Here is a 17,568-nt window from a genome sequence, read left to right as displayed (position 1 = left end):
TGGGCAAGACTCCTAGTGCTTCATACACCTTCAACTGTAACAGGATATATTTGTTTAATATCTTCCAGGAAATGTATTGGAAATATAAATCCAAAAACATGGAGGTTAGGTGAATTGGCTTCTCTGGTGTGTGAGTGAATGAGTGTGTATGTGAATGAATGCCTGTATGTGTGTGAGTGAATGTGTGTGTCCCAGATATGGATTGGCACTCTATCCTGGGTGAAATCCAAGAGCCCGGTGCAGTCCTCCAGGTAGACGGTCGTTCCTGGTTGAGTACGCTGTGTGTGCTTGGCTGCCGCTTCTCACAAGGGTGTGTGTGGATTGAATGTTGAGTGTTGACTGTACAGCCTCCTTGGGTTTATAGAAAGGCTCTGTATAAGTGCATTCATTCATTCATTCATTATCTGTAACTGCTTATCCAGTCCAGGGTTGCGGTGGATCCAGAGCCTACCTGGAATCATTGGGCAAGTCAGGAATACACCCTGGAGGGGGTGCAGGTCCTTCACAGGGCAACACACACACACACACACACACACTTTTGAGTCACCAATCCACCTACAAACGCGTGTTTTTGCACCATGGGAGGAAACCGGAGCACCCGGAGAAAACCCACACAGACAGAGAGAGAACACACCAAACTCCTCACAGATTTGAGCGGGGCTTGAACCCACAACCTCCAGGTCCCTGGAGCTGTGTGACTGCGACACTACCTGTTGCGACACCGTGCCGCCCTATATAAGTGCAACGTAAAATAAATAAATAAATAAATAAATATCCTTCAAGATAGGTGCTGGTTCTTAAAGCCAATTCCAAAGTTTTTTTTAATCCTAGTCTTCAAAAGCTTCTTTTGTTTGATCCATCAACACAAAAGAGACCCTCACACACAACTGTGCATGAAAGCTCTTGTGCTGTGTGCGAGGCAAGCTCTTGTCTCTCTGTGTGAGTGGGAGCAGAAGGTGAAGAACAAACAGGTGTGTGTTCTTTTGTTCCAGATTTGAGTTGTTAAGTGCAGTGTTCAGTGCTCCATAGAGATTTATTTTCAGCGGCGAAGATGCTGACTATTGACACAACACAATGAACACAAGGTTCTTTATTGAAAGACAGCAAAGCCCCACCCCGGTCAAAAAGCCCACCTCTTGCCTCACCACCTGCTTAACCCTGGTCTGCACCTCCATCTATCCAAGAAATGGCCAAAGGAAATAAGCCAAAAGTGATGGCAAAGAAAAGGAAGTGAATAGGAATGAAAGCACAAATACCTTCAAATTACCTTCCACTTCCAGTGCAGAATACACCCATTATTAGATTATCACAAGTCTTCAAGATCACATAATCATGGGTACTGTTTATGTCCTAGGAATGTGTCTTTGGTACTGAGTATCTTCTGATATATGTGAACCCAGCCACTGTGTTTTCAATCTGCTTCTAACCCATTGGACAGCTCAACATGCTTGGAGGAGACCTCTAACTGCTCAGATCTGTAGTGTTAGCTACCTGATGCCTGCTATGTCACTGACACTTCACCAAATATGAAACTCACTATGAACCAATGATGTTAAATGCTAAATGATGTTAGATGTTAAAAGAATTTTGAACAGTGCTGTATATAGCAGATTTGTAAAGAAAACCAGCAGAGCTCTGAAAGCTAAAGCTGTGTATAAAGTATAGTTCCATTACTTTGGCCAGTGACAAAGTTTGAATGATTCAGCACTGGCTGGTCCAACAGGAATCAATAAAGGGCAGCAAGCAATTAATCAGTGGGGTTGTCCATCATTAACCTACTGACACCTGGGCAAGAAAGGGTGGACTGATCTGAGAGAGAAACGGGGGGATAGAGTTAGATACAAAAAGAGAAAGATTAAAGTGGAAGAGAGAGAGAGAGAGAGAGAGAGAGAGAGAGAGAGAGTGAAAATAGAAAGAAGTGTGGCATCATTACAGAAAGAGAAGAGGCAGACAGAAAGAGAGGGAGAGAGAGGATATGTATGAAACAACAAAAATAGGAAGAGACAAGAAAGAGCAGTTGCTTCAGATAATTAATTTAAGTGTTGAGGAAATGTGCTCAGGAATAGAGATTCTTTCATTCATCCATCTATCCCACTGGGGCCCGCTCATAATAAATTGGGTGTCAGGTAGGAACACATCCTGGACAGGGCTGGGTATAGAGATGAAAAATGAAATACAAAATTTAAAAAAGGTAGGACTGGACTTCAGTCTTAGTCCTGGGACTAATTTACGCTGGTAATAGGCTGAGCATAATTCTATCTGGAAATCAGGCAGGTTTGAATATAGTACAAATGACATCGACTCCACTGGTAAAGTAATAGAACAGATACGGGCTGTGACTGTGGTTGTGATGTTTGTCTTATGCAGTGAGCTCAGTCTGACTGAGGGAAAGTTCTCGTGCAGGGATTAATCTGTTTAGACCAGGCTGAGAATTCAATTACAGAGAACACAGAACAGGATATTTTCTATTTGCATGTCTGGAGATTCTTGCGAGGGAGTTTGGAGGTAATGAAAGAGAACAGAGCAGGAAGAAGGAGGGAGAAAGAGGGAGAGAGAGAGAGAGAGAGAGAGAGAGAGAGGCAAGAGGAAGTGAAAAAGGCACAGGAAGAAAAAGATAGGGACAGAGAAAGGGGAAAAGATTGGGAGACACAAGACGTATTAAGGGAACCTAAGGATGAGAAGAGAGAGAGAGAGAGAGAGAGAGAGAGAGAGAGAGACAGAGAGAGAGAGAGAGAGAGAGAGAGAGAGAGAGAGAGAGAGAGAGAGAGAGAGAGAGACAGAGATATGTATACTTACTGTGGGGCTTCCTGTTAGGTTTTTCCATATGGCAGACTCATTGCTCATGGTCCAGGCCAGTGAGTGCGTCCCCCTGAGGAAGATGAGCAGCTGGTTTAAGGTCAGCAGGAACACTACTGAAGACTTTTCCAATACTCTAACATCGCTCAAAGTAACATGTAGTACCATGATTTTATATGATATAACACATTTACCCTTTCACCCCAAATATATCGCTCCTCAAACACATGTTTTTGTCTCAAATTTTGTACTGAATCTACAAGAAAAATGTACTGAAATAAGAAATTAGTCATTTCCTAAAATGACTCTTGTTTACAGTATGTTATAGCTTTCAAACTGACACCCAATTGTCTGGATATCTTGCACTGAACCTATTTTAAAAATGGCTGCTCCCATGTGGGGAACCCACACTATGATGCATATCGTCCCTGTCCAACAAAAAACATCCATTGTCCGTAACCACTTATCCAGTTCAGAGTCACAGGAGCTGGATCAGGCACCTGGAATCACTGGGCACAAGGAAGGAATACACAGGGGGACATACATACACACGTTTGAGTCACCAATCCACCTACAAACGTGTTTTTGGACCATGGGAGGAAACCCACACGGACATGGGGAGGACATACCAAACTCCTCACATACAGTCACCCGGAGCGGACTTGAACCCACAACCTCCAGGTCCCTGGAGCTGTGTGACTGCAACACTACCTGCTGCGCCACCATGCCGCCACAAAGAAAAATGTGTATCTCCAAAATAGTAACTTTGCAGGAGAAGAAAAAACCCTTCTTAACTTCTTAACTCAAGTCAATTTAAAAGGATTGGATTTAATTCCAAGTGATTTTGGAGCATTTCTATTGGTTCATTCATAATAAAATGTTCACAGTGTTAAGGACAGGTGCTGTGTTCAAATTATCAAAAAAAAAAAGAAAAAAAATTAACAAAATTGAAGGTACATGTTTTTTTCCTTTGGAAAGCGACAATAAACTTGTTAATTTTAGAAATACAACTACCAGTGGGATAGGGTGATGAATGTGCATGCTTCCTCAAAGACACATGAAGCATCATAACATTTTTAAGGCTGATTTTCTTCTGCGTTCACTCGACACCGTAGGCTACACAAGAACCCTACACCGTTGTAAGAATTTATACTTCTGCGTTGGTGTCTGCGTCGCTCTGTAGTTACAAAGCCACAACACTAGGGCTGAATCTCAAATGTCTGTTGGATGTCTGTTAGACTACATAACATATCTGGGCTTTTATCATTCCCCTCCAAGTGTGTTTAACTGTAGTGGTGTTGTGTTAACATCAATTTGAAAAGAAACAGAAGCTAGTTTTATATGTCTTAGAGAAAGCATGTGCATGTCCACACCCTCCCAGACTGGTGGCATTGTATGTGATTGAGGGAGTTCTAGATATTGGGTGTCTACACACTGTCAGTCCTAATACTTTTGCAGAGTTCTGTTTTTCAGTATTGGACTGTTTTAAATAAAATGACCGCCGTAGAGGTATTTTTTCTAGATCTACATTATGTAATTCTAACTGTGGCTAAAAAATAAAGACTATTGCTGTGTCATTTGGATATCCTATACCTACTCAATATAAAACAAACTGGAGCCCTAGAGTTTCCAGCATGCAGTAGCAGCAGTGTCCAAAGAAAAGACCCATACATTTTCACTTGGCTCCAGAATTCATCTTCAAACATTCTGCTACACATGATAATCCCTTTAAAGCCCTGCTCTCTCTCTCTCTCTCTTTCTCTCTCTCTCTCTCCTACTTTATAATGAGGCAATGATTCTAGCTTTTCAGCAGCTGAGGCCCAGCAGCATTTGTTCCATCTCTGATAATGCCATTAACGCTGCAGCTTCTGCCTAATCCACATACACTAACCACTTTCTCTTTCTCTCTCTCTTTACATCCACCACATATATAGACATACAGACACACAAGCTCAAAACTCACCTTCCAAGCAGCTCCACTCATAAAGCAGGGAAAAGACATGTAGAGAATGTGTGTGTGTTATGCCTGTTTCTTCAATGCTGAAGCGATGCCTGAAGTCAGAGCGTGTATGTGCGCATTTGCGTATGTGTGTGTGCTTGCGTGTGTGTGTGTGTGTGTGTGTGTGTGTGCCTGTGTCAGTTCCTGCTGCATACACAGCCAGCTTATGCCCACCCACCTGGTTGTAGAGCCTCATAACAGCTCAACATTATCTATCTCTCCCTCCCTCTCGCTCTCTCACTCTCACTCTCTCTCTTGCTCTGCTCTCTCTCTCTCTCTCTCCTTCCATCCAAAGCCTCTCTAGCTCACATTAAATGATGGTGCCTTTATTACCACTGAGAAACTGAACGCTCCACATCTAATCAAGCAACTTGAGATAACTATCAGTCCTCTATAATGGTGCTGGATGAAACATTAATGTCTAACATTTTAGACACAATGAAAAATGGAAAGAAAAAAAGCAATGGAACACTGAACATCAGCCTAAGGTCATGCCCAAAGCAAAGCATGGGTAAGATGTGAATAAATTCCCCCTGTGCTATCCAGAGTAATTAACTTCTCCTGTAACGTTGCTATTTTGGGAATACATGTTTTGATTGGACAGCGACAATATGCAATGTGTTTGAATGCCACCAAATCTCATATATATATATATATATATATATATATATATATATATATGTATATATTTTTTTTTTTTTTTTTTTAATCCACCACCCCAAAAAAAAGTAAAAAAAAAAAAACAAAAAAAAACAGCGTATATCTACAAACCTTTGGACATTGATAAAAGCAAAACACAAAGTCAAAAACTGACCAGATCAAGCTACTTGAGAGACATGGCAGCTGAATGGGCAATCAGTCTAGTTCTCCAATGATTCCTCTTCACAGTATGTAACAAACATTGTACTGACACCTAGTGTCCTGTATGTATCAGACATTCTTTAATAAATCTTTTGTAAACATGGTTGTCTCTATGTGAGAGACCCACTCTATGAAGCATAAAGGCATTAATCCTGGGAGAACAAAGCAATATGTTTCTTACTCTGCATGTAGAAGTAATGTCCAATCACTTTTATTGAAAATTGTTTGCAAATTGTTGGTGGTAACAATAACATTCATTCATTCATTATCTGTAACCGCTTATCCAGTTCAGGGTCGCGGTGGGTCTAGAGCCTACCTGGAATCATTGGGCGCAAAGCGGGAATACACCCTGGAGGGGGCGCCAGTCCTTCACAGGGCAACACAGATACACACACACATTCACTCACACACTCACACCTACGGACACTTTTGAGTCACCAATCCACCTACCAACATGTGTTTTTGGACTGAGCGGGAATCAAACCCACAACCTCCAGGCCCCTGGAGCTGTGTGACTGCGACACTACCTGCTGCACCACCATGCCGCCCTGTAACAATAACATATTGCTCATTTAAACTTAGATCTAAACTCATTATTTGTTGTCCAGTCACACTCTAAATTAGTGAATTAGCTAATCCAGGCATCTTAGGAACACCCATTTCCTGGAATACATGGTTATATCATTAAAAAAAAAAATTACAAGGCCACTCCTGTGCAACGTTATGTCACATCACGAATAATTGATCAGCTTAAGGTGCTGGCCTCTTCAGCTATAAATTATTTTGCAGTGCTGGCAGGAAATCCACTCGTTCTTCAGAAGTCAGCCAAAATTTAAATGCATGCAACTGGTTCTGCTTTCCCCAGCACACTCCCTATCAGGACTGTAAGCACATTGCATGAATGCTGTACAAGATCCAAATAACACAGTCCAAAGATGGCAGAAAATCAGGCACTTATTTGTGGGTGATGGTGTTATGAAGGAACATAATGGTAAAAAGATGCAGTCCATTGAGAAGCCAGCGAATATCTACAGCAACAAGATTGGGTTTTATATTAAAATCAATATAATATATTTTATGTCGGTTTTATATCAAAAGAGTGCAATTGTGTAATTGCAATTGCTGCAATTTTTTATAGCCCACACAACAATCAGAAATGACTTCACCCACTGTAAAGGACAAATCAATCATTTTTAACACACACACACACACACAAATAGTAAACAGTATTTTTTAAATCAATTATTTATTAAACATTTATTCTATAATGTATTTCACACAAGATGAATATCAAAGGTGTCAGTAATCACACATGGAACATAAAGTATAAAATAATTTGAGAAAATGACTAATTTTAACTTAATTGTAAGCAAACTTTTAACCTAATCTACTAACATGGCGGGTGTAGATGAGTTTGACCAATCAGAAACAGTCAAAAACCTGGGTGCTGTGACTTCACAAATGTACACACACCACATTCAGTGTCCAAACCAGCAAAATATGAACATGCTGGTTTTCATGGGGAAAAACAGACCTGTGCTAATTTGCATAACACATCTTTGATGAATTTTGGTCTTCAAGCTACACTAGGTCGTATTTTTGCCTTCAAATTATAATAGAGAGAACAGGACATCTACTGTTGCTTTTCTGGGCTCAGCAATGCAGAATTTTGAAGGGTAGGAAACCCCCACACCCACACACACACAATTTACAGACAGTGGTGTAAAAGTGAAATACACTGTGAAATACAACTGAAGGGGGAGCACATGTGCTAAAATACCAAATCTTATTTAGTGTTCCTTTAAATGAGCTCCATCAAAAAGAAAATGTTTAGTGGACAGACAGTGTGGCATTCTGTGGCATTAACAGCCTTTTTCTCTTCTGGGAAGTGTTTAGACACAATGTCGAACCATTCCTGGAAGATTTGATGGCATTCTTCCACAAGAACATTAGAGTGTTGAAATGCTGATGATGGATGATCTGGATTATAAAAGCTGCTGAAGCCCCATCCCGCCACAGAACACAGTTCCACGGTTTCACAAACCCATGCTAAGGAGTCAAATTAAGCCCATGCTTGACACAGAACACAGTAGGTTTAAGCTCATGTGCAGCTGCTTCAGGGCATCCCATTGCTCTTATGTTCACTCTGAAGAAGTATGCACCCATGAACATCTGCATCTATTATGAGTTCACATATGATAACACTTGAACCAGTACTCGTAAGATTAGTCCGGGAATATAGGCAGCTAGTCTATCAATACCAGAGCAATATCCTGGTTGGGAGATAAGACATCAACTCCCAACAAACCCAGGATGTTCCCATAAGCTTCCAATATTTTCCACTTTTTAGGGAGCCGTTCCGTTATTTTCTGGAAAGGTTCTCTTTTTGAAAAGCCAGAACTAGTCTTAAAACACGGTGGACTGGAAGCTAACATGCTATCAGTTATACTTTTTACCAATTAGGAAATAGACAATATAATGAATTAATTCATTCATCCATTCATTATTTGTAACAGCTTATCCAGTTCAGGGTGGGTCCGGAGCCTCCACAGAATCACTGGGTGCAAGGTGGAAACACACCATGGAGGGGGCACAAGTCCATTGCAGGGCAACACACACTCACACATTCACTCACATGTCCACACCTATAGACACTTTTGAGGAGCCAGTACACCTTCCAATGTGTGTTTTTGAACCGTAGGAGGAAGGCAATAAAATTGTTAGTGTTAATACTGTGAGTTTTCTAGAGGTAATATGGTTTTATTAACTTTACAGTGTTATGTACAAAATGTGCTTTAAATTCTAAAATTATAATGTCTGTATCAAAATATTACGAATTTAATCGATAATTTGACACTCGATATGTTGTCTGTATTCTCAAAATATTTGAAATTTGATTTATTATTATTATTTTTTTGTATATTTCCCTGAATACCGTCCTTGTGCTGGACAGAGGAACGCAGGCAAAGCTGTGTCTTGAGCTTCCCGTTGACTGGGGGTCTGTACAGAGAACACAATGCAAAAGAAACGACAAGCAATGCATAATCACACTAGCACATGCACGCTTACCTAGTTACAACGGATGTGATCCATGTACGAGCGCTTCCAACGAGCGAGCGTCCTCCCTGCTCTGATATGAGGATGGAAAAGCTAAATGTATTTATGAATGAAAGCCCACCGTCAGACACACCCACCCTCCCGCCGCCCACCAAGGAAAGCACCGCGTGACGTAAGAAGGTGAGATAAGGCGAAGGAGAGACAAAAGACTGGGCTCTTTCCCGAATCGGCAATGAAGGGGATCGCGGACTTCTCTGCAAGACCATCTTATTATTTTATGTCAGGTGACGTCATTACCCCAAGGCTCATAAGAGTCTTTGCAGTACATTATTTGCATGATTTTATGTCCTCCAGTAATTTGAATCCTATTAACACAACTAATGGACCCAGCCTATATGATGATGGTTCCTCTGCACTATTTAGGTACCTCCACTCATTTTAAGGACCTTTAATACAATGGCTATGCCAAGGAAAGAACATTTAACAAATGGTTTGTGAAGACGGAACCCTAATTGTATAGGTTTGATAGTGACCACGCGCCACCTTGTGGCCAACAGGGGCAAAGTGTGTTGCAGGGGAATCCCATTATAATTACAACATTTTATAGATGTAAATAAAGCGATGCTGAATTAAAGTATCATCGACGATGCCTATCCACCATATCTTCTGAAATAAAGGATATTATTAAGTAGTTTGTTCTACGTTCCTGCAGTGACAGCTTATCTGTTTATGGGAAGGCTTTAGATTAGGTTGATGATTGAGACTCTGGATCATTAAAGCCTCCCCAACTCATCCCAGAGGTATTGACTGAGGCTAAAACACATCAAGGCACTCCCACTGCTGCATTTTTCACACTGAAAACACATGGTCCCCTTACGCTATGTTTGGTTGCTCCAGAATATTCCATTGTTATAAATGCTTTCATTTTATATTATTAATATTATTATTATTATTATTATTAAATTGAGATTAGCTTACAATGTGTGTGCTGCCTAGCAAACATAAATAAATAAAAAATAAATACAAAACATTATTTAAAAAAAATTATAAAATAAGTCACATATTCTACACTTATTTTCCATTTCATCTCCACTTACCATAGAAGTGCATTTTGTAGCTCTACAACAACAGACTGTAGTCCATCTGTTAATCTCTGTGTATTTTGCTCCCTGTCCCCTATTCCATAATCTTCAATGGTTAGGAGCCACAGAACCACCACAGAGCAGGTGTTATTTGAGTGGGGTCTCATTCTCTTCACTGCAGTGATAATATGACACAGTGGTGGTGTGTTTTTGTGTTATGCTCTAGTTAGTGTGGATCAGGCACAGCATTGCTGCTGGAGTTTTTAAATAAACCAGAGTCACTGCTGGAGAAAAAGACACAAAACAGTGCAATGTGAGCTGTGTCCTGTGACCATGGAGTTTCAAAGGGTACCACAAACTCCTCATCAACAAATACTGTCTCTCTCTGAATAGTGGGCACAGTGTTTCTACCAGCAGCGCAGTGTCTGCTTCACTCACTCGCCCTGAACAGGAACAAAGTAAAAGGAAGGTAACAAGGTATGCAGAGCAACAGATAGACTATAGTCTGTAATTGTAGAATAGCTAGTGCACCTATAAGCTCAGTAGAACTGGTTGATAAAATAAACAAAACTGTAGAATATTAAAGTGGGCGATTTTTTTCTGTAAAACTGCCTGCCGTAAGGGAGGTGTGCATTTGTGCTTAGAGGTAAAATATAATGCAGAACATGACATATAATCTGTTAAAATAGTCTATTCACTTATTTTGGCCCTAATGTGCACCGCTGTTGTGTTTCTATACGCCATTTTTTAAACGATTGAAAACTACATTTCCCATGATTCCGGTAGTTAGTTCGCAGGGACTCATGGGCAGCTCCGCTGTGCCCTTTTCTCTCCGCGGCGTTTTGACTGAGTGACTGGGGTCTGGGGGAATCTCAGTTCTAAGGTAGTTGTCCGCGGGAAAGCTCAGTTAATTCACAAATTTCGGCAGAATGATGGCAGCGCGGTTCTTCCTTCGTCGTGCGGCTCCTGCTCTGCGGCAGCTACGCTTTTACGCCGAAGCGCCGTCCTCTGCTCCGCAGATGTCCTTCACTTTCGCCTCTCCGAACGAGGTACTCTGTCTCGGCCTGGCTCTTCACTACAGAGCCGCGGCTAACACTCATTTACACACAGAGGAGCCTAATAATGTCTTACAGCAGCGCTAGACATGTTTAAAATGCGCCGGAGACTATAATCTACCTAGCCCTCATTCATGAGTTTCCCTGAAAGCTGCAGAACATACTATAACGGTAGCCTAACACTTGGCTACTGCTAAATTTGAGCAGCATGTGAAGTGCAAACTAAGCTACGTCTAAACAAACAAACAAAAACAATATTCAGTTTAGTTGAACGTTTTATTGTGTTTCAAAAATGTTCATCTCAAAATATCAGACGAGAAATCTCGTCTTTAACTGGTTAATTAGTGAGCTTAGCTGGTTAGCATGTGTAGCGAGCTAACTCTTAAGCTACTAAGCTGTCATCCCAGCACCCCATTCACCTTGACTTCCAGCCGGAGTTCAGGATTACATTTTGTTTTGTCTGTCAACCGTTTATTTGCGAGCTACTGCATTATAACAGACATTTTCTTATTTGTAAAACACTTAACCAATCAGAAAAATTAGCCGTAAAACTAATAGCATGCGTTTAACAATTTGCAGATAAAACTGAAATCTTCCACATAAAAAAAGAGACAACATTAGCACTGTGAAACCTTTCACATATTGATCAGGATGCTGTTATAACCGGTTTTCATTCCTCTATGTAGTCAACTTATGACGATAAATCAATTATTGTGAACTATATTGTTCAACTGCATTTCATTAGTAATATTGATTAATTTATTTTACTAATATTTAACTTCTCCCCTTTCAAAGCCCATCTATGCCAGTTCCAAGTGAAATAACACTGACATTTTCACACATCAGACACTTTGTTCCAGGTTTCATTCATTTAAGCCATCACATTTTGAAGTTTAAGCTTACAGAAATACAATTTTAGCTGATAACATCATTTAAATTCACACATCAGGATGAGCAAAATGAACCTTTTAATTATAGGTATGAGATGTCGACTTAGTGTTATATATGAAAGAATGCTAAACTGTAATATTACAGGTACGTCTCAAAACGGCTGACTGGGATTCATTTCAAAGCTCTGGCAGGAATGCTGCATTAAACAACAGTCTTTGAGCAAGACGATTGACATTACGTTAGCTTTACCCTACCACTCTCATATCATTAGAATTATAAGATCGTCTGGATGAGAGGTTCTGCAAAGTACTATATGTGTAAACAGCTTTCTGTTAGACATCATACATATTTGAGTGCCAGCCTCATTGTTGTAAGACCTACAGAGTACACCACGCAAGCAGTTGGATGATATTGAAACTCAGTGTCTCTGCCTTTTGCAGGTTTTCTTTAAGGAAGCCAGCGTAAAACAGGTGGACGTCCCGACACTGACCGGTGCTTTTGGTATCCTTCCAGCCCACGTACCCACACTACAAGTGTTACGGCCTGGTGTGGTCACTGTGTTCAGTGAGGACGGATCTTCAGCCAAGTATTTTGGTGAGGTTTTGTCCCAGTGTAGATCTTTGTTTTGATTAGTGTCTCCTGTATGTTTCTGTTTATGAAGTGATATAGAACAAAGACCCACAGTCTCTTTGGTGCAAGCACTCTATAGCACCCCCTTGTGAAGCAGTTCCTCAGCGTGGGTTGGTAAGGGTATTGATCCCAGTATTGCTCAGCACACTTATATTATGGCCAAAAGTTTTTGTATACCTGATCATTTAACATTATTTCTGATATTTAGCTATAGTAACATATTTCCTTTTACTGCATATATTTAGACTAAAGCCTAAACTGTGGAAAATATCAGACATCTTATGCTACGTAACCAAAGGTTTGTACAGGTCTGCTCATTTACATTTCTTCTGTGAAAACAGCATCTAGATGTTGAATTTCTATGAGAAATTGATAGCAGTCAGCCATAAGAATGTGATGACAAAAACAAATCCGAACTCATCCCAAAGGTACTTCAGATTAATCACTCAGTATTAATCAGTTTCTCTGCCCCACCGCTCAGTGCTGTAGGGCTTTATTTCCTCAGTTTATCCTTGAAGGTGCTCCAGAATGTAGCAGGTTCATTTTATACTTTTCTATAAGAATGAACCTATTGTGTGTGTACAACTGAATGTCTCTTTCCATATTGGACACACTTTGAGATGGTTGACTTAAATAATTTCAAGGGGAGTCTACCAACTACGCTTATATTTGTACATGCAGTGTATGTTTTTGTCTGCACATCTGACACAGCCTGTAATATTAAGTACAGTGTCATAATAAAATTTCCAGAAGGTGTTTTAGCAAATAATGGCAGGATCACACAAGCCACAGATTTTGTGCATTGTTCCAAGTTGAACTGCTCACTAGATTCATAAAGGAAGGAATGGTAATGATATATTGCTCTCTCTGGCTTATTAGGAAAATGAGGTTTCCAATTTAATTGTGAGCACTTTTTATCTTTATTAAACATGTGCATATGTATCCCCAGTGTATTCCACAAACCAGGATAAAACAAAGACAACCAGAGCAGAGAAGGGTGCGGATTAAATATGTTGGAAATGTGAATGAATATAGAGATGTTATAAGTTCAGTATAAATCTGAGATCAAACTTTATTGCTTTCTATTGCCTGAATGATGCTACATCGAGCATCTCCTACATGTAGGCACCTCAGCCAATAGGGGGCAGTATAATTGCTATTTTATAACAAGACTCATCATTGGAAATGACTAATTGCTCCTTTTTAAGCTGCTTATGCTGGCAGGTTTGCAACAAGGATTTGAACATGGGATATGCAGTGAGATTGGCTCCAGAATAATTTCACTCTAATAACATGCAATCCTAAGTTTGGCATATGCCTGCTATGGTTAATTCAGTTACCCAGCTTGTCAGAAGACTGTGGTTTTTGTATGTGAACATAATTAGGCTGTTGACATTTGTAATTGCGTTATGTGAAAGAGCATCTTAGGAATTTGTATGAAGTGCTGAAAACCACATCTGATGCTGTTATATATGCACTGAATTTAATTTCTCCACTAGAACATCACTGGCACCATGCAGACCCATATCATTATGTAGTGTTTAAAGTTAATTTGTTATATATAGTAAAATCAGCAAATAATTCTTGTGTATATGGGGAAAAATGGCAATTTTTAAAAAAGTTTTTTTTATTATATTGCAGTGAGCAGTGGTTCAGTTACTGTCAACGCTGACTCTTCAGTGCAGTTGCTTGCTGAAGAGGCTGTTCCATTGGAAAATCTGGATCTTGCTGTAAGAAACAATCATATCACATATTACTATCCCATGTGGGATATTGTTCTTGAACATCCATTAACTGTTTTTTTTAACTGAGAGTTGATGGTGCCATGCATATACGAGCAGTGCCATAGTCATTTTAACACAGAACAACTTACGACTAGGCATTGGAGTAAGAATATATATATATATATATATTGCAAAGAATTTTGCATGTCAAGTATAGGTTTGACAGCTATATACCACTGTTTTAAGCCAAAAAAGACTGTTTCTATACTGTTTTACTGTATAATAAAAAATGTAATTACTTAAATTTTCAAATATGAATCCAGTGGGGCATATTTGATTGTTTGTAATGCACTTCTATATCCACAATTAATTAGTTAAGCATCTGAAGGACATTGCAATCTTAGATATTGAAAGATACTGTGTCCTGCTTATGATGCAGAGAAGAACATAATATTTCATTGCAAATAAAGAATCTAATAATTCGCAAAATATTAGTATTATTTGATTTATTATACAGTTTATTTTTGGATTTTTAGACTTTCCTTTCGCATTTCACCCGATCCAAATACAAATGCAGCCTGATCCACAAATGTGGCCAGCAGGTGAAGAAGCCACCGCTAGGTGGCCCTGTTGTTTTAGGACGTGTAGGGCCAACTTAAATGGAGATGCATTTAATCAAACAAAAAAACCGCCCAAGCCGCTGAATTCAGCTTCATATCACAGACGGTTAGGAGCGGGGGATCACTGTGGGTCGCTTTTGAAGGTGCCCTAAATTTAACAAGGTTAAAGTCCAGTGGGACTTCCCTAACTTCACTGCAAACTAGGGTTGTCAAATAAAATACTTTAAAATTATCTCATATTTCGACATCAAAAGCTGTGTTGGATGGGTGTGGGAGACTGTGTTCCATAATTTTGAGATTGGATTGTTAAGGCGGGTGATTTGTTTCAGACAGATGCTCTCAGCCAGAGCGAGGGGCAGATACCCTACGTCTCCTAAACAAAAAATGCACTTCTCATTGGTCATCACTTTTATGTAGCCAATCCGCAGCCAGAGTTAGCTGTCTATCATTTACTGTGGCAGCCAATGGCGTCATAGTCCCGCCTACAGGGGGTTGTTTGCTGCAGTCCTGAGAGCATCAGGTCAGTCCTGAAACAGAGGGGAAACAGGGCCACCTAGCGGTAGCTCGTTCGCCTGCTGGCCACATTTGTGGATCAGGGTGCATTTGTATTTGGATCAGGTGAAATGCGAATGAAAAGTCGCAAAATCCCGTGAGAGGAAATGGAACAAATGCACGTCATGAAAAACACGAGTGACTTGATCCACAAATGCAGATTCAACAATTTACAAATACATTTTAATTCAAGACTTCAACTTTACAAATACATGCAATGTAAATTTAAACAAATTTATTTTCGCAAAAAATTTTCATATACCTATGAAAACCAAAAAGCTGTATTTATGAATGTAACTGTATTTGTACAAAATTGCAGACACAGAATGGGATGTGTTCATTTGTGAATAGTGAAAAAAAATTATGACTTGTGTTTAATTTATGGATTAACATTAACGCATTTGTAAAGTATTTTGAGACTAATCTCTCCCTATACAACAGTTCCTGTGTTAGATTTCTGTGCTGTTCTATGAGATTTTGGGACCATACACACACAGCTTCATTTTGTAGCATGATTGAATGCAGTAAGATTGTCTGCAGCTTTCTGATTGAAATGAGTTTGTTCTCTGTGCAGAATCCAATTAGTTCTTATTAGCATTTAAATATCTGTTAGTGATTTCCTGTCTTTAATTTCCCCGAGTCAATGTGAACTCCCCAACCCCTCCTTAAATTAATTGCCTTGGCCTGCGGTAAATGTTGACTATTAAAAAATGTGTGGAAACATACTCTAAATGAAGCTCTTTGTGCCTTTAGAGGAGGCTTTTTCCAGCAAGAGTGCAGTGCACTGTCAAGTTCACTTCACAGAAATGGATGACTTTTTATTCTTCCCAGTGATAGCAGGGCTTGGGGGCCTGTGCGGTTAATAAGGAAGGAAAGGTCAGTCCCTGTTGAAGTGGAGCAGATGTGTCAAATCCCCACTGGGAAACCTTTAACTCCCAGCAATGTTTGGCCTTTACAGCTGTGTAATCGCCACCATAACAAATGTCTCTCACAGGAAAGAGGCCGTGTTAATTTGCTTTGGAACCGTAGAGGTGTCGTCACCCCCACACAAGTGTTACTGTTTTTTAACGTTTTGCGCTTGACCTCCAGTGTACATGTTTATATAAATGAGTAGTTACGTGCATGTTCACAAGGTGGTGTGCAGGATGATACTTGTATGTAAGGGCAGAGAGGAAAAGGTCTGGTTCAACTATTAAAGACAGAGATGGGTGAAGATTTTGTGACCTTCAGTTTGCTGAGTTTAAACAACAACTGGAAACTAAACACCTGTTTTATGAAATAATTTCTTCTGCAGGCAGCTAAAGCGAACCTGGAGAAGGCCCAGTCAGACTTGATCAGCACTTCAGATGAGGCAACCAGGGCAGAGGTCCAGATCAGCATAGAAGCCAACGAAGCCATCGTCAAAGCTCTGGAATAACATTGTCATCTGCTTAGTGGTTTGTACCTCAAAGTTGTGCTTGGTTTTGTACTTATTCTTTTTATTCCTTATGCATTTTCATCATGTGGACACCAGACAACAGGTGGTAAATATTAAGACAGATAAACTGCAATAAATTATAGCATACATTTTATTTTCTGTATTGTGGTGTAGTGTGTAAGCAGGTAAAGCCAAGCATGGTCTGAGATTAACCACTCTCTTCAGCAAAACGTGACAGTGGAATCAAAATTTGAGGCCGGTTTTGTACAAATAATGCAGTTGTTTTTCTATACCTTAGACGTTCCAGATATTGACATGAGCTCTACCAAAGCCACTGTAGAACTGCTTCAATGTAAAATGTTTGTGTATGTTATGAGCTGAGCTAAAACAGGAAATGCTTTTTCCAAACATTAACTCTGACTTTTTATAGCCTTGAAATCTTTCTTTATAAAGAAAAGAATAAGGACAAAAACAGAACTGTTTCATTTTGTATAGAACTAATTTACAGCAAACACTGACTTTCACATCCGTTTGACTCTAGGTTTCAAGTTGTTTTGTGGAAGAAGTAAAGGTCTCCATCTTTCCTGGTTCCCCATCCCAAGTGAAGTCAATAACATGGGTAGTCACAAGGATTGCTTTGTACAGTGGATGAATATACCAATAAATTTATTTGGAATTAATTGTTTTGCTGTGTTTTTCTTATCTTTGGAATTGTTAAACCTTTCTGGGTTTATTTTATTGAGGCTTTTTTTAGGTTTCCATCAGCTAGTGTGCTGACTGATGCAGTACCACATACTGCCCACAGAGGGCAGGGAGTTCTAAGGAAATCCAACCTAAAAGGTGTTGCACTTTTCAATGTTTATTTTGTTTAATGACCACACAAT

The 17,568-nt window shown here is 39.8% G+C and overlaps 2 protein-coding genes across 4 annotated transcripts in view; one reads left to right on the top strand and one right to left on the bottom strand.

Moving 5' to 3' along the window:
* Window positions 1-8,810, bottom strand: part of cbarpb (CACN subunit beta associated regulatory protein b) — a 30,966-nt gene extending 22,156 nt beyond the window's left edge. For 2 of the 3 annotated variants that reach the window (XM_066648065.1, XM_066648067.1), the window contains exons 1-2: window positions 8,726-8,810; window positions 2,797-2,869 (exon numbers count right to left, since the gene is read on the bottom strand). In XM_066648065.1, coding sequence (XP_066504162.1) covers window positions 2,797-2,844 — 48 coding nt within the window. In that variant the 5' untranslated portion in view covers window positions 2,845-2,869; window positions 8,726-8,810. Of the gene's footprint in view, window positions 1-2,796; window positions 2,870-4,759; window positions 4,886-8,725 lie in introns of those variants that run through there. The other variant, XM_066648066.1, reaches the window with a different exon arrangement.
* Window positions 8,811-10,593: 1,783 nt separating this feature from the next.
* Window positions 10,594-17,361, top strand: atp5f1d (ATP synthase F1 subunit delta). Its single transcript, XM_066647962.1, has 5 exons — window positions 10,594-10,844; window positions 12,182-12,335; window positions 14,013-14,101; window positions 16,562-16,703; window positions 17,226-17,361. The coding sequence occupies exons 1-4, from the start codon at window positions 10,725-10,727 to the stop codon at window positions 16,682-16,684; spliced, it is 486 nt and encodes a 161-aa protein (XP_066504059.1). The 5' UTR covers window positions 10,594-10,724; the 3' UTR covers window positions 16,685-16,703; window positions 17,226-17,361.
* Window positions 17,362-17,568: the final 207 nt, after the last annotated feature.

The sequence above is a fragment of the Hoplias malabaricus genome, chromosome 16, assembly GCF_029633855.1.
Source record: "Hoplias malabaricus isolate fHopMal1 chromosome 16, fHopMal1.hap1, whole genome shotgun sequence".
In the NCBI taxonomy this organism is placed as follows: Eukaryota; Metazoa; Chordata; class Actinopteri; order Characiformes; family Erythrinidae; genus Hoplias; species Hoplias malabaricus.
The sequence above is the reverse complement of the archived record's forward strand: the minus strand, read 5'-3'. Positions and strand labels throughout refer to the sequence as shown.